The 18,538-nt window shown below is 36.1% G+C and overlaps 1 protein-coding gene across 2 annotated transcripts; it reads right to left on the reverse strand.

The window, feature by feature from the left end:
- Positions 1–7,470: 7,470 nt before the first annotated feature.
- Positions 7,471–17,521, reverse strand: LOC132050646 (BRCT domain-containing protein At4g02110-like). 2 transcript variants are annotated; one of them, XM_059442000.1, is made up of 10 exons: positions 17,334–17,521; positions 14,409–14,498; positions 14,130–14,234; positions 13,466–13,567; positions 13,255–13,339; positions 12,283–12,352; positions 12,144–12,188; positions 9,176–11,524; positions 8,880–9,096; positions 7,471–8,258 (listed from the first exon to the last, which is right to left on the reverse strand). In XM_059442000.1, exons 1-10 carry the CDS (start codon positions 17,433–17,435, stop codon positions 7,689–7,691), a joined length of 3,735 nt encoding a protein of 1,244 aa, XP_059297983.1. In that variant the 5' UTR covers positions 17,436–17,521; the 3' UTR covers positions 7,471–7,688. The 2 variants fall into 2 exon arrangements, with proteins under 2 accessions (XP_059297983.1, XP_059297984.1); XM_059442001.1 differs by lacking the exon at positions 17,334–17,521 and adding an exon at positions 14,601–14,619.
- Between the last annotated feature and the right edge of the window lie 1,017 nt (positions 17,522–18,538).

Here is an 18,538-nt window from a genome sequence, read left to right on the forward strand (position 1 = left end):
CCAAACGACCCCTAAATTTATATTTTGTTGCTCCTGATCCAATGGTGGACCATTGAGAGAGAAAAATTGTCACACCCCAATTTCCGATAGGGTGTGATGGGCACCCGACCCTTACCTAGGGCCGAGCGAACCCGCGTACTCATAATACTCATAGCCATACTTAAATAACAAAGCATAACATAAGCACTTCACAACTTGAAATTTTTTTTGGAAAACACACATGCCTTTCATCTTTTCAAATCAAACGAATTCGTAACCATAGCGAATCTATAAACACATGAGGTTCATAACACAATGCGTCAGGATACATAAGCTTACATAGCCGTTTACAAACGAACATTTCACACACGATGATTGTGTCTCTTTAAAGTCTCTAACATAACTCCGAATACCATACAAAATGCATTCGACTCGGCAAATGACTGAGGAAATGGAGCTCGCCAATCCGGCGGAACATCTTCCGCTAACATCATCTGCTCATCAGGTACCGCGCGGCATGAAACGCGACCCCCGAAGAAAGGGGTCAGTACGGAATATGTACTGAGTATGCAAAGCAGAAAATACAGAAAACGAAATAAGGAGTATCGAACGCGAGCACAATAGTCCAAATACCAACGTACTTACCTCTGACATCCTAGGCATACATGCACAAGTCACACACACATACCGCGGCCGGAACCCGGTAATATCATAAATATACATGGTTACACATACATACATACCGCGGTCAAGAATCCAGGAGTATATATGTTACACGCAAGAAACGGTCAAGTATCCATCAATGGACGATATCACACATACACATACCGCGTATCCAATGTATCCGCTCGTCATGGTCGGCTTTTCACGGTCAAGTATCCAAATGGACAATATCACACATACACATGCCGCGGCTTATCCAGCGGTCATGGTACACCGCGGTCAAGTATCCGGACAATATCACACATACCGGCCCGGACTCGGCGAAAAAGGTAATAACAATACACACGAAATTAGGATCGTAAGCGGCCATACGAATATAATTTCTTTTATTACAAACTCAACGAGAACAACCAAAGCACGCCATTCTTTCAAGGCCAAGACAACAATTAAATCGGGTTCTTTTCCAAACATTATTCGAAAACACATCAAACCGAACTTCGAGAGACCATAATCACCGTCAAGATCACATGCGTACGAGCAAATAAATAATTAAATTGCCTTCCAAATTCGATGACCAAATATATTTACTAACATCGGTAAGTGCGAAACAAGTTTCAAGTTTATCGGAATTAGTATACAATAGTTATAATTTTTAAAATCGTTCTTGTGTGTCAAAATGTATTGTAAAACCCAATGAAGTAGTCAAAATAATTATCTTATAATAGTCGGGCGATAGCCAAAAGTTCTTTTTCAAAATCACACAAATATACCAAACAGAGCGACATAGGAAGATCTCTGAACGCGTGGGCCCCACCTCGATCAAATTGAGGCGGCGGACCCCAAACTATGGTCATTAGGCCTGGCGAGGTCATAGACAAGGATCCAAGGCCCTCCAATATCATCTAGGCGAACTACGGGTGTTTGAGCAAATATTTCAACAAAACAGGACATTTCCAATTCAATTCTACTGAATGAAAAAGGGTCAAAATGAAGCTCGGATTCCGAGGAATAGAGTCGTCCTCAACGCTCGAATCTCGGCCTAACATACTTAGGACATGCCAAGAGAAGGAAAGAGCAAGCTTTACATACCTTTGTTGTGCCTCACTGCTCGTCCAATTTCAATTCCCATTTCGTCGTAAATCACAAATGGTCATTCTTACCAGCTTACTATTCATGCAAGTTAGCATTTCAACTTTGATTAAGCATTTGACTACCGAAATTCCTAAGGCACCTCCCCTATAAATATGACACCCCCGAGATTCAACTCGGCTCAAAACATCAACAACAACCAAACAACAACACCTACAACCACAATAAACACAATACAATCCGCAACTAGTCTTCTTCTTACCTAATGCAATCGCTTCCATTCCGACTTCAACTTTCAAACCATCACCACCATACTCACCTTCATTACCAATCAAAATCATTACAACGCCATACGGAAGCGTTTCATAATATTTTTACAATATATATACAAAGTATACGCAATATACAAACTTTCCAACATAAGGCTAAAATTCTCATTTCAACTTCATACCTTCAAATCCATACCAACTCAAACCATTAAACCTTTATTAATGTTATAAGAATCATAACGACACAACCAACATGTCAAACAAAACAATTCATTTTCATTACAATGTTTCCATAGCTCACGGCCAACTTCCATATTCCTAATTTCAACCTAACTCATTCAACTTTCATTTCCAACATGAACTCCATCATAACCACAACTAAAACACAACGCTAAATTCAACTTACCTTAACACACACACACGGCCAAAATCCAACCTACACGGCCAACATCAACTCCAACATTCTATGAGTTTCATTCTCTTCTACATAACACAACAACACACAAACATGCTAAGTACCATTAATTCGTTATTTCTACATACAAAACACATACACGGCCTCTTACCTATATGCACACCCATCATGCAAACCTTCATATTTCCATAAACTCTACTCATTTCCATATACTACAACACAAACAAACCTTCATAACATAAATAAAAGGGATGAATTCTTACCTTTTCCTTCCAACTTCTTCACTTAACTCAAGTGTTGAATTGATGAAACAAGGACTCAATCTTCCAAAACAACTACACCAAGTCGAAAAGGGACCTTGAATTAGTTTGAATACCACAAGAAAATAATTTTGAAGAAAGATTTCCAAGGGACAAAAGTTGGAGGACATGGCCGAATGCCATGTCTCCTTTGTTCTTCATCTTTTGTTATTTCCCTTCTCTTATTTTCTTGAATCTTCCAAATGATAAGGCTCCCTTTATATAATGTCACATGGAAAATTAATTAAATCAAGTGGGCTTGGCCATGCATGGCCGGCCACCCCTCTTTATTGGGCCTCATTTTTCCTTTTTTATTTTTTTGAGCCCAATTGGTTATAAATCTCGTTTTGTAATTCCCGAATCAAATTCTCAAAATTCCAATTTTTGCCCTTGGCCTTCCTCAATATTTCACATTCAATATTTCCTTAGACATCACATGCACCTTAAGTAAGATCCATCTAAAGCCTTATTTCTTACCATTCCGAATTATCTCCAATTTTTCCGAATACGCACAAAATGCGAGATATGACACCAACCTTACCCTTAACACTTTATACCCTCAAAAGATGAACATGCGACTTATGCTTTAAGACAAAATCAACAAAACCGGAAATTGAAAGTCTTGTCTTTAACTCGTCGCAAACAACTTAAAATATTTCGACATACAAAGTACGGGGTGTAACAAAAATGGTCAATGTTTTTTCACATGCAAGCCGTAATTAAGCTAGGAGTATATATCCAATAGCTTTGACCGCAAGAAACGGTAACACTAGTCAAACATCATGATGTGACAATATTCCATACAATTACCGAAAGAGAATTACTAGCTCGTCTTGTTTTCTTTTCACACCCTTTTGTTAAAAATCAAAGCCTTCTTTGGCTTCTTTAGCTATACTATTTGTTGAAGCGTGTGCGTGATTATGTCATTTAAAAGTTTAAACTATTAGAAAAGTATGTTTTATTTATTAAATTATATTTTCAGCACATGTTTGATTTTTTTTCACTAGGCAAGCAAGTAAAAAATATTTGGAATAATGAATGATTGTGACTTGTGAGACTAGAACACAGGACCTCGGCTTGTTCCGATACATGTTGAAATATGACACTAACTCATCCAAAATTTAAGCCATCAGAGATAGCTCAATTTCAGTAACGACTTAATAATATATATCCTCATATACTGAGATAACTCAATTTCATTAATGACTTAATAATATCCTCATATACTCTTTTCTTCTTGCTCTTAGTGACATCTTTAAGGGAGAGAATACGGATTTGCGTACTCGATGGTCTCGTGAAGATAACTTTCTCTTTGAGATTCATTAATTATAATATATATTGGTAACTTAGGATAAGTATTTTTGGAGATGAGAGCAGATGGCATCTCAAGCTCTGGCTGTCAGTCTGTGTGATCAGTAGGAAATGCCTAGAGCTTTCAGCTTATCCCATTAATTCTAGGAGCCCGTTACTAATAATAGCGGACTATATTCAATAGAATTTTTTTTTTTCCACAAAATCTGCAATTTTGCTTGAACATTTCACTAGTATATTAATATTTGTCAGAATTTCATGCAATTTACATGTGTTTTGAGTTAATTGAGATAACGAGCGGTCTAGAATATAATGTTAAGCTTAAATCACATTTTAGAATTAAATTTGCAAATCGCTGAAGCAAAAAAGTGTAAATCGCATTATTTCTAAAATGCAATTTGTAAGTTACTTTCTAAAATGCAACTTGCAAAATCACATATATGTGTTTTGCATATTTTGGAATTCCCTATGCACATTTTGAAAGAAAAAAAATCATTAAATATGTACTTATATATATTCTTTAATATTATTGTTTAGTAGATTTCCTGGCAAGCAACCTCATTTACAAAAATAATCCTTCTCTTTTAAGTTTTATCCTTTTTCTTCTGCCTTTCTGGATAATGTCCTAGGTCTTTACTTCCACATCTTATAATTTCCCACATTTATGATGGTGTAAAGAATCTTGACATTATTCGTTCAGTTTAATCAATCATAGCAAGTTATTATTATATATGTATATTACATGTTACCGTATTTTTACACTGTCAATGCGAGGAGTAGACACTACACAAAAAAAAAAAAAACATGAATTAGCGAATGATTAAAAAGGCAATAACATGACCTTATAATTATGATGATAGCAAAAGTTAAGGTATCAAAATTTCATAATTTTCCTGGCAGTGTCATGTTCAGATTGCAAAAATAATGCAGCATGGACAGCGAGAGTTAGTAAGAAAAAGAGAGTCACGTGAAACCCAATAAAGAATACTGGTATCTATCTATCTGGAAAATATTAGTGAGTGACCACTAAGGAAAGGATTAACGAATCTATACCATGACCAAAATATTAAAGAATTAAAAAAGTGCACATTGAATGACTTATCCGAGACGGATTCAGAATTTAATCATATCGGTAGATTACTACTAAAAAGGTGAAGTTTCAATAGAAATTTCCAATAGCATTCGTTGAAAAATGGCTCCCGCACAAAAGCATTTTTAAAGAAAAATTTTCATACTTTTCATGGCGTTTTGATGAAAAAGTCCGTCGAAAATTTGTGTTTTTAGAGATGTTCTTACGTGAACCCATTATATTTTTGTAATTATGAGTTAGAAGCTAGTAATATTTATTACTATGATTTTAATGATATGAACAGGGTTCTGCGGTCAGTTTTTTATTGGAATACGAAGTGAATCAAATTGAAGGACTCTTTAACACTTTGATATATATTTTGCTCCGTATAAAAATTAGTGGGTTCAAAGAAATTTATTATTTCCTCACTGCATCCGCCTGTGCCTGCAATTTCCTTTTCTCATTAACCATTTATCCATCCATCCACCCCCTACCTATGATATCTACCTTCCAAGGTAGGGGGAAGGTCTGCGTACGTTCTACCCTCTCCAGGCCTCATTTGTGGGATTTCACTGAGTATGTTGTTTTTGTTGATGATCGAGTTTGTTTCGAAATATTTAACGTGTTAAAGTAAAAACGAAATCATTTACTGCATTTTGTCAAATCCACTCTTATTGTTCTAATTAGTATAGTGTTAACTAAGTGAGACGTTTTAAGATAAATAAAAGGTACTTTATAATTAAGGCTATTAGATATATCTTCTTAAAGAGTGCAGAAACCTTTTAAAAACAAATAATATGAGATAGGGGTGTGTGTTTAAAATAAAACAAACTCTGTAATCTTAATTAGCCTGTTGATAGCTTATTGTTTAGTTGTACTATATAGTACTACTTCCAAATCTGACACTGAAAGCATGTAGAATTACAGTAATTAACTCTGCAATCTCTATGTTGTTTTCCTTCTTTCTAGGCACTTTTTTAATGCAACTCTTAATGCTTATTATGTCAAGAACATAATATACTGCAACTATATATGACGGGTTAAAGGCATGATAATATTGATTAATTGATCCTTAAATGGGGATATGACATAGGTCTATGGAATCATATTTAATGTAATACTATACACTTGAAGCTATTTAAGAAAGAAAAACTAGTTATCTCTTAAGGCGAAAGTGAAGGTATTAGTACATAGTAGTAATGACTTTGGATATTAGTTATATAAGTATAATATTATCCTTTCAATCCCAAAAAGAAAGTACATATATAGTAGTAGTGAGAAGTTGATGAGTTAAAGAGTAGAAGAATTCTCATTGGTTGACTTATATTTCTTCCGGCCCAAATATTAGTCGCTTTGACAAACTGAATACGTCTTAGAAAAATAAGGAACATTTGTTACCTTTTTTTTTTTTTTTTTTTTTTTTTTTCAATTTCACCCTTAACTGCTTCAATTAGTAGTGTTAACCAAGGACATATAGATAGGAATAAGGGAGTTTAGCTGAATCCCCTTCGTCGAAAGATTATATTGTCCTTCAAGGAAGGGAAAGAGGAGAGGCGGAGAGGCACGGAAGTGGAGTAATTATGAAGACTAGCATAGAAGTTACCAACTTCTTTTTATGGAAGCCGAGATTCCTCCATGACGTGGTCTTAGACTAGTTAATCGTGATGGACTAGTATTTCGAACTAAAAGAGATTTCGGACCCGACTATGAAGTTGAAGAAAATAAAAAGGCAGGTTTATGGTGGACACTGAGCACACGTATGACAGAAGAGGTAGCTGGAGGAGAAGCGCAACGAAGAACAAGGAGTTCTGAAGAATTTTTTTTGTTATATATAAATTGTTGAGTCTCCTTGATAAAGAAACTTTTTTAGTGCAGTGGCAAAGTGGATTCAAATATTGCTTTTGGTCACATATTCACCACTACTGTTAATTAAGTGAGACTTTAGGAGAAAATCAAAGGGCGTGCAAAAACCTTAATTTAAGGACAGATATTAATAGACAGGAGATAGTAACTTTATAGAGAGAAAACTCGTCAGAACAATATGGCTCTTAATCCCTTCATCAGTCACCCATGACTCAGCTGCCTATACATGTTAGTTTCACAAGGCAAAGGTAAAATGACATATAGTCAAGTTTCAACTCTTAGCGAACATTGTAGTCTTAGCAGTGGCTTATGTTAAGATAGAACCTGAAATCATATTTAAAATATACTACACCTTAAGGCACAAAGAAACCCCAGCTTACACTTTGTTGCTCCTAAATCAGAATGGTTCATGAACTTTTAAGAGGATAAAAGAAACACGGTGATTACTTCTTTGTTTAAAAATGTGGCAGCGGCCAGCACATACTATTCAAAGTAATGGAAGTTTTCACCAAGTGCAAAATCACAAGTGTCATAAAAGATTAGTGTTTGCTCAACTACAACAGTTACAGACAAAGGCATGAAGGGGTGAAATAAAAGTTGTATCTCCACGACTTCTTCTAGGAAAGCAGCAAGATGCTGCAACGCGAATAATTATTTTTGTACATTTCACTAATCTAAATATACTAACTTAACAAGACCTATTATACAGACCTTAGCCAAAAGACAGATTCTCACTTCTTCTTCTTTGAAGTAGAGGTCCCTTTTCTGGACTTCCTTTTGGTACTAGTGTTGCTTTTGTTCTTGCTACACTGAGGGCAAAACCAGTCTTCCTCTGGTACACACTCAAGGGGAGGATCACAACAATCTACATGCATGCCAATCCCACATCCACGAGACCCACTTTCATCACCACATATCAGCATTACTTCCTCCCTGTCTGGTGACCCACATACCTGGCATGCTATATCGTTACTATTGTCATCCGATGACACCATCTCCTCCTCAACAATCTCTTCCAAGCGACTGACATGTTTTTTCAGTGATTTTTCTGCCCAAGCATGAGTGTTGTATTGCACATAATTGTTGAGGGTAAAACCAGGTTTGCACACGTAAGTCACCAAGTAATCAGGCAACACACAAGGTATCTCATGCCTTAAGAATTCTTGAACCCACTTGTCACAGCGTGGCATGACCTCACTAACAATGGCAAAGTCAACACCTGACTCCAGGAATCGACTATAAGGAGGAGAAGTTGCTAATATAATGCCGTCTCCTGCCTTGACTGCTCGTTTCAATGTATCCTGATTCAACAAAAAGAGAGTATATTAAAACCTGTTAGAGATACGGACAAAGTGCAATCCAGGGAAATTTCATGGTCTAGAAATCGCTTGCATGTGGTGTTGGAAAAAACAGTTCTGGAGGAAAATTTTCCACCGAAAACGTTTCATCTTAGGCAATCCGTTTCTAGATCATTTTCCAATTGTGGTTAGCTATAAAAGTAGATGACATATGATGATCGCACAAGCTATTGGATAAAATATTAAAATAGTGCTCTAGTGATAATTTTTTCAGTACTAAAAAGACAATGTCTACATTTTTTAAACAAGTAACATAGAGTAAGAGCTATGCTTTGTAAGAATAATGAAGAAGTTAAGTTTTGTAAAGAAAAGTTACTTGCGCCCATAAGGAAGTCTTTTTCCACTTTGGTGGAATATACTATCTTAGGAGAAATTATTTTTCCATAATGCAAGGAAACCAACAACTGGAAAATGATTTCATCAAAGAAGTTCCAGAAAGTAATTCTTCGTCATACAAAACACACCATAAAAGGAGTTAATGGAAGAGAAAGAAACTCTTGCAAATAGGCAGCATAGGAACTCAATCTTCAAGAAACCTATACGACAAACAACAAACTACCATACCAGTGGTGGTACGATGCAGTCTCCATATATGATTATCCTCATTCCGTATAATGCGCCATGTCCAGTCCTCTCCCTCAGAAGTCGCCACTTTCTTGGGGCCTCTAAGCTGATTGCTAAGTCTTCAGTCAATCCCTTTTTGTGCCATTCATACGGCTCCTCATCTAATAATTTTCCAGCCTCAACACAAGCAGTTAAATAATCTGTCTTCAAGATCCACCTGTAAAAAACAACTGACGATATGTTTATGTTTACTTGTAAGAATGGACATAACTTTAGGGCTGTGTAATTAGCCAAACCTTCCAGAGGATGCAGCAGCAAAAAATTTCTCTGTTCTACGTACTGGAGCAGGAACAATGAAATGGGTTGCCTGATATGACCACTGGTGAGAATCTCTGCACACTTTTCCTTTCAATCGCTTGATAACCTGCTGAAACTCCTTCCTTTGTAGCCGATGCCCGCTAACTATAAACCACCTAGGCTCACTTCGTACTTTTGTAATCTGCAACGAACGAGGCTTTTTACCACAAGGAGAAGTTCTGTCAGCCTCATGTTCATTATGACTCGCGTTCTGGCCTCCACTAACAGGTATGTTCTCCTTCTCCACATCCATGGAGCTCTTAAATTGATGCTCAGTGGCTTTACCAGGTTCACATGGAGACCCTTTTCTTTTCTTCCCTTCTACCTTGTTTCTATCAGTTCTGCACTTCTTCCTTTCTGCGCCTTCTACAGAATCAGCAGCTCTTTTAGTAGCTAGATTAGTTTTCTTGCTATTCTTCTTCACATATTTTGGACCTTTGGAAACTTTCTCCTCTGAAGCTTTCCCCACAGAAGTTGATTCACTTAACTTGGTCTCCTTGCCAGAAAAAGTCTTTTGAGTTTCAGATTTGTTGTTTTCAGTACTTTGTCTCTTTGCAATATCCTTCTTGTCATTCTTATTTACCACCTTGTTCACATTTAGTTTCTTCTCCGTTGATCGAAGCCCTGAATGTTGTGCTTCAGTACCAGTAGACTTCTCTCTTAGAGCATTTAACTCCTCATCTTCTTGGTCCTCTGGAGCCTCAGTATCATCATTTAGGGATTCATTTGTTTTGGCAGCTTCTTTTTCAGAATCCAAAAGTTTATATTTCTCGATCTCTTTGCTCGAATCTGCATTATCTGCAGGGAGGCCCTCAACCTTTGTAGAGCTTAAGATATTTTCATCCTCTGTCTCCTCTCTCCCTCCGCTACTGGAAGTAGCTGAATCATTCATCAGAACAGTCTTGTTAATAAATAAAGAACCTTTCTGATTTTTACCATCCCCTTTACCGAGACTTGGTCTAGATCCTAGTGTCTTCTTGGAAAGCGATCTTTTATTCAATGGCTTAGATGCTGACATGGAATCATCTCCAGCTTTATCGAACTCAGCCAGCACACTAGACTTCAGGTTATCTCTTCTTTCTTTAACTGGAGACGGGACATTATGCTGTTCATCCAATGGCCCATTAACATCGACAGTAGCATGGCTAGTGTCTTTTGACCCCATGATCCTACAAGTGCCACTTTGAGGTGCATCCTTGTCATGCCCTCGCCTAGTGCTTAGTGTCACAGGATCGGAAATGGTAGAATCATGATGCTGCACGGTATCTAAAGTTACACCCTTGTCAAAGTGAGTGGCAGTGTTCCCAGATGACAGATGACTGTCAAACTCATGTAGAATATGTAACTTTGACGTGTTTATTAACTCTTCTGTACGATTTGCTGTCAAGTAACCATCTGGTATGCTTTCAGGGTTATTACCAGTCCTTGGTGACCTGAAGCTACTATCTGAAATGCTCTTCCTTTTCTCAGGCAGTCTACTGCTTTGACCCTTCCCAGAAAACGACAAATTCCTTGGAGTTTTTACACCTAAATCACTTTTCTCTTGTCCTCTCTGAGAGGACAGGTTAAAGCAATCAAACTCTATACCTGTTTCAGTAGCAGCGGGACTTCCTGCATTACTCTTAATTTGTTCAGAGGTCATGGGAGAGATGAATTTCCTTGGGCTTTTTCTGGGCGAACAAGAATTAGGAGACTTCTGTGCACCATTTGAAACGAAAATCATATCACTTCCATTTTGTTGCATGCTAGTTGGCAGCTCTTCATTAGTTCTATAGAAGTTGGTATTAAGCATCTCAGCATGCCTTTTGGGAGATTCTTCAAAGGCTCGAACCTGTTCAGAGGTCATGGGAGAACTGAATCTCCTTGGGCTTTTTCTGGACGAACAAGAATGAGGAGACTTCCTGGCACTATTTGAAACGAAAACCAAATCACTTCCATTTTGTTGCATGCTAGTTGGCAGCTCTTCATGTGTTCTACAGAAGTTGGTATTAAGCATCTCAGCATGCCTTTTGGGAGATTCTTCAAAGGCTCGAACCTGGTCAGATTTTAACTGCTTTGAAGCAGATAATGACAATTCTTTTGTGTTTCCAAGACCTGATAAACCTCTAAATGTGCTCAAGTCTGAAATGTTTGTAGAGGCTTCCTGCTTCACAAGGAATTGACTAGGACTTCTTGGATGTTCAGGACCCATGATAGCTATATTCTCTCCAGATTTGTTTGCAGCAATGTCCTCATTTTCGTCTTCAGAATCTTTGGCTTCAGCTTCCATCATCTCCAACTCATACCCACTTAAGGCCAGAAAAGAAGTGTATACATTAGCATATTATTTGGTTGTCAATTTGTTTGACAAGGGAGCCCCATTGAGGGATAAAGTATAAGCATATTGTGCGTGAGCTAAATGAAATTACTCTTACTTCTTAGCAAGCGAACAAAAACACTTATTGCCTTTTATTTTGAAAGATGTTGTCTACCAATGTTTTGGTTTTTGACTTCGAACTTTTGTTTAGTACAACAGCTACCACAACTCTAAATAAAAAATGAGTGAGATAGGCATTAAATTTAAAGATCAAAAGACCGCTGAGCAGGTGCTCAGAAACCTCTAGTGAGCTCTAATTAGATACTCCATAACTTAAGCACATATGAAGTGTGAAGTTCTGTGTATCTTTTGTTTCTTGACTGGGTCGCTTGAAAATGTTTCTCATATGATAACTTCAATACACATGAAACTGTCAGATATTAAAACAGGACTTCATAATATCTCAATGTACAATTGCATATGTTTCAAATTCTGCAATATAAAGGCAACCTACTAGGAGTACTATAATCAGTCACTACCAACGCAAAACAAAACACGGTAGAAACACAGAGCTACTTCGCATTAAAAGACGGAAAATTGCAATGACTCACCTCTTATCATAATCTGCTTCCGAAAGGATTTCCCAAGACCTTAAACTGCATAAGATATCATGGAATGAAAATATGCATTTTAGCAGCAGCTTAAAAGTAGGAATTTCCATAATTTTTTAGAAAATAAGTTTGGGCATACCAATCCTCCAACCACCGGTGATTAACAAGCTTAATCGTCTTCATTTTCTTGGCAAGCTCATATTTCTCCCCTATCAAATGTAATAAGCTCAATCAAGACTAATACACAGTTGTAAACACATACCACGATAGACATGGTAAAGGTGAAAATGAAATGGAAATTGGAGTAGCTTTCTTCCTTATCCTTGTTAGGTGAGTGAAGAGAATTTAAGACATAGGTAGTATCACAGACTGATTTACCAAAGGTCAGGGTAATTGGTCTGTCTCTTTTTCCTTTTACTCGCTTCATCCTATATCATGAGATGGTGTTTGACTTAGGAAATCTAATGTCATTTTAACTTATTTATTGTAATAGCAAAGGAGGAAGATAAAAGTAGTGGTAGAAAAGTTATATGATAGAGAAAATATCAATGAATTTAAATTTTTGAAAGTTGTAAAAGTTGTATAAAAATGGAACAGGGTCAAAGATTTTGGGAGGTCGCAAAAAGGAAAAATGTCAAATAAATTGGGACAAAGGGAATATTTAATTTCCTTATAATTATTCTTTTTTGGAACTGTTAACCGTATTTCCTTGTCATTATTCTCTCCAATTGTTAAATAGGAAGTAGTAGTTTCACATTTATAATGAATCTCTATTGTTCTTGAATCCATGTCAGATACAATACACATATTTTGCAGATACAACATTTTCTCCCCAGGTCAAGCATACACATTCTCTCCAGGTCAACATAATTTAAAGGCATATACAATTATAAATTGAGGGAAGCGAGAATACGAGAGGGGAAAAAATAAGCCAGCAGCAATACATCGTAACAAATCATCAACATAAAGGAAGTTTGTGCAAGAACACCTGAAACCCCCATTCACCCCCTCTAGGATTAAACATTTAACAAAGCAAAACAAGAAATAAGGAGAGACGCAGTCGGTAGTACAACCAGCAATATGTTGCAACTGGTGAAAAAGTGATATTTACCCTCAAATTTGTAGCATATGAGATGAGTGACTTTGTTTGCTACCAACGGCTTTGAAAAGTTTGCACCCATCAGTCCCACCATTGTCTAGAAAGAAAGAACCAATACCAAAGCGACATGACAAGCAACTGTTTAGATTTTCCTTTTCAGAAAATATTAAATTTCTCTTAAAAGTAAATGAATTAACGAACAACAATGTTGCATTCTACGAACCATAATATCATCTCGATCTTGCCGTTGATACCCAGTTAAGCAGACTATCAGTGATTTAGCACCTGGGATTCCATTCAAATCCCTTGGAGGTCTGTACATGACCTGTACGTTAAGTGGTGAATTTTTGAGTTTTGAGTAAGGGAAAAATCAATTATACTTAAAGGCTTAGGACAAGTTGAGATAGAATTTTTAAGGGAGCAAGGAAACAGATACAAACCAATAGATAGATTCATATGACCACCAAAAACCCAAAATCATGGCCATTCAGCATAAAATTTTTATAGAACTAAGCTCACTATCAGATATAAAATAAATACTTGCTCCTGAACCTACACAATAATAGACCATCTAATAGCAATATTGCAAAGCAAAAGCCTTTTAAACTGAATAGCATTTATAAAATGAACTCACAAACACATAAGATAAACATCCTTTCATGCACCAAAGTGGTATTAGAATTTAAAAGCAAGATACTTCCAAAGAGAAATGTTCTCTCCACTATATCATAAAGTTACATGTTAATTTTGTTGAAAACATTCTTTATAGCTATCATTGTTTAAGCAACCACAACTGAGAAATAAAAGGCATTCAACTGAGCATGGCTGTGCGCTAGCAGACTGTATTTTCCAACAGATAAAAGGCTAAATTTTTCAGAGGAACTCACAGAATGGGGATCGACAGGCATTCCCACATCAAAACTGTGCACAACCCACAAGCTGGTAACAACTATTTTCCCATCCCGCCGAGCAGCAACACATACAGGGTCATCCTGTTTCAAGAAAATGTTATGTCACATCCCTATTATACTAGTGAGCCATGACGTTTAAGTTGGGTACAAAAAATAGGTTACATAATCAAGCAGCAAGAAGTGCAGAAAAAAAAATCGCCCTGAAAACCAAATAAGGACAATTTTGTTCAAACATGACTACATGGTCATACTCACATAGGTAATACCGTCAACAATAAGATGGGTGCAATCTGGTCCATATCTGTTTCCATCAACTCCACCACCCTCCACGAGCTTGGCCCGAATCTAGAGAAGAAAAAAGGAACAAATATAAAGTAGACAACAACCATCAAAAGAAGTAGAATTACCACCCCAAAAAACTAATTATCAACACAATAACACTAGAACCTGGAAAATGTAAATAAATCAATCAACCACCCCTCAATCCTCAGCTAGTTTGCATCAACAGCTTGAAATCTCAATATCCATTTCACTATTCAAAAGATATAAAGAGGCCACATTCCTATTACACAACCGATGTGGGAATTCTAATGAAAAATAAAGAAGTACTACTACTAGATTTCTAATGGCTCAAACCCAAGGTAGTTTGGTTCTGACAATACAAATCCTGTGTATCCGCTTTGCTATTTTTATGCTGACAGTCATTTCTACTGCATCCTCACCTAGGGCAGAATTAACTTGAAAAATGCCAAGTTAGTTTGCATCAACAGAATGAAATCTCAAAACCAAAAGATTGTATCCTCAGCTTTTATCTTGGCATGAGAGTTGAGACGGACTATACTTTGCAAAACTCCATGGGCAGAATTAACTAGGAAAATGTAGTTAAATCAATCAACTACACCTCAAACTCAAGCTAGTTAGGGACTGACAATACAAACCCTCTGTATCCATTTTTCTATCCAGAGGATAATGAGACTATTTTACACTATCATTTTCCAACACATCCTCATTCGGGCTTGGGACCAACTATGCTTAGCAAAACTCACATACGGCAGAATTAACTTGAAAAATGCAAATTTTGAAGAAAATTAAACATAAGCCACCTTCCCTTGTACCTCTCTAAGCTCACATGGGCAGAATTAACTTGGAAAATGCAACTAAATCAACCAACTATGCCTCAAACAAGCTAGTTAGGGTCTGACAATACAAATCTTGTGTATCCATTTTACTATCCATATGATCAGAAGACTATTTTGACGCAGACCGTAATTTTCACAGCATCCTCATCATTTGTCCGGGCTTGAGACCGACTATGCTTAGTAAAACTTACATAGAAAAGAATTAACTTGGAAAATGCAACTAAGAGCCCGTTTGCCATGAAAATTGTGAGTACATCAAAAAATTAGTTTTCATTTTCAAAGTGAAAAATGGTACTTGGAAATTGGAGTTGTGTTTGGACATGAATACAAATAGGAGTTGTTTTTGAATTTTGTGAGCGATTTGGAGTGGAAAAAAAAAAAGGCGAAAACAACTTTTTGGTGCTTATCAAATTCCAAAAAATTGCAGAATTCAACTTCATTTCCGAAATTTATGGCTAAACATGATTTCCGGAATTCTACTCCAGAAAAAAAGGTAAAAATTATTCATAGCCAAACAGTCACTAAATCAATCAACTTATCCTCAAAACCAAGCTAATTAGATCTAACAACACAAATTCTTTGTATCCATTTTTCTATCCAGAGGATTATACAACTACTTTTACACAATCATTACTGCATTTTCGTCATTTACTTGGGCTTGAGACCAACTATGCTTAACGAAACTTACATAGGGCATAATTAACTACGAAAATCCAATTACATCAATCAATTACACCTCAAACCTAAGCTAGTTAGGATCTAACAACACGAGTCCTCTGCATCCATTTTGCTATCACTAAGATAATGTGACTATTTTTACGTAGACCATCATTTCCACAGCATCCTCATAACCTATCCGGGCTTGAGACCGACTATGCTTAGCAAAACTTACATGGGAAGAATTAACTTGAAAATGCAATTAAGGGCCTGTTTGGCAATGAAAATTGAGAACATTGGAAAGAAAAAAAAGTTTTTATTTTCAAAGGGAAAAATGGTACTTGGAATTAGAGTTGTGTTATCCATGAATACAAATCGGAGTTGTTTTTGAATTTCTGTGAGCGATTTGGTGTGATAAAAAAAAAAAAAAAAACAACTTTTTGGTGTTTTTCAAATTCCAAAAAATTCCGGAATTCAACTTCATATACGGAATTTTATGGCCAAACATGATTTCCGGAATTCAACTCTGGAAAAGAGTAATATACATAGCCAAACAGTCACTAAATCAATCAACTACGCCTTAAAACCAAGCTAGTTAAGGTCTAACAACACAAACTTTCTGCATCCATTTTGCTATCACTAAGATTATATGACTACTTTTACGCCATCATTTCTACTGCATCTTCATAATTTATTGCCTCGAAACCAACAATACTTAACAAAACTCACATAGGGCAAAATTAACTACGAAAATGCAATTACATCAATCAAACCTACTAGTTAGGGGTCGTTTGGTAGCTGGTTAGAGTTCTGTAGGTATTAGTAATAAAGGATTAGTTTTTACAGTTATAAATTTTTTTGCAGGGTTTAGTTTTTCAATTTTATTTTTGACAGCACATGCACCCAAGGGGTGTCAACCAACACCCCTTCTCTGAAAATTACACTGTATAAATACGAAAAAATAACTTTTTTATCTGTATATACTATGTGTTGAACCCCCTTAATTTTGTCATATATTTACTTTTTTATATTTTGACACCCCTTAGTAAAAATCATAGTTCCGCCACTGCTTGTATTAATTATTCCATCTTTTATCCTGCATAAAATAATACATCGATTCCCTCATAACTTATACATGTATTAATTATGCGGGTTCCTAGATTGCAAACCAAACACCGTATTAATTTTATACGTTAATAACTTACCTCCTAACCAATTGCCAAACGACCCCTTTGGGTATGACAATACCCTATCATTTCTACTACATCTTCATAATTTATTTGATCTTGGAACCAACAACACTTAACAAAACTCACATAGGGCAAAATTCACTCAAAAAAAAAAAAAAAAAACAAATTTTTAGGAAAATTAAACATGGGGTTACCTGGCCTTTTCTAAGGGGGTCAAATCCAACAAGAACAAAACAAACACCAGTAAACATCTTAGAAGGGTCTTCATATAACATATCTTGATTGCCTTCGTTCATTCTAGAAATATCTTGAACACCGTAACTAACAAGAAAATGTGAAGATTTATAACAACCCCAGAAATCTGAAAGTGTATTGAAAATAATTATATGAAGAAGTTGAATTACAAAGCTTGTTGAGGAAGGAGTAGATTTTAGAGTTATAAAATTATTTGGAGGGATTTTGTGTTTTCAATTTTTTATTTTTGACAACACTGGCGGGACTTATTGTTGGGCCTTAAATAAAAGGGAAATTTGCACGATTGGCCTTCTTTGTGGGTGGTCTTTAATTTTTGTGCCTCAAATTACTGGTCTTTAATTTTTATCCTTCGCCAAAAATATCCCGAGATTTTGAGTTGGAATCTCGGCTTAGTCATAAAAATAAAATAAAAAAATTGCAAAGAAGCTTCGCGAAAAGTCTGCCTTATACGACGACTTTCTTTGCATGCATAACTAAAAGTTCGCCTTATAAAGACAAAGTCTACCGTATCCGTGACAGACTTATCTTGCTTAAAGCGCAAATACTGCGTATAAGGCACATTTTCTTGCGAAGCCTTTGCTATTTTTTATTTTATTTTTATGACTAAGTTGGGGTTCGAACCTAGAATCTCGAAATATTTTTGGCCACCCTTTAAGCGAAGGAAAAAAAAACTAAAGACCAGCAATTTGAGAGACAAAAATTAAAGACAATCCGCGCAAAAATTGTAAATAAATACAGTTTTCATATGGACCAAAGTCTTATTGTTGGGCCTCAAATGAAACATATTATTGACACTTTTTTGCGCGGATATCCCTTCAAACGCACTGGTCTTTCATTTTTGTCCCTTGTATTTGTAGTCTTTAATTTTTGTTATGTTATTTATTTACTGAAAATATTCGGACCTGCTTCGCTCGACATAAGTTCTGTAACATTTTTATCTTTGAAAACTGAACTTTTACCTCACTCGACACAAGTTCTGTAGTATTTTCAAAAAAATTGTTATAGTGTCAGAAACTAGATTATGTTTTTTGAGAGCATATGTTATTTATCCTTTTTCGTGCCTGTTTTTGTGAATATTTATGAGAATCCTAGAAATTTGAAAGTGTATTAAAAAAGCTAAGTTAAATGGGTGATAATGTATTAA

This window comes from Lycium ferocissimum, chromosome 3 (assembly GCF_029784015.1).
Source record: "Lycium ferocissimum isolate CSIRO_LF1 chromosome 3, AGI_CSIRO_Lferr_CH_V1, whole genome shotgun sequence".
NCBI classification, from domain to species: domain Eukaryota; kingdom Viridiplantae; phylum Streptophyta; class Magnoliopsida; order Solanales; family Solanaceae; genus Lycium; species Lycium ferocissimum.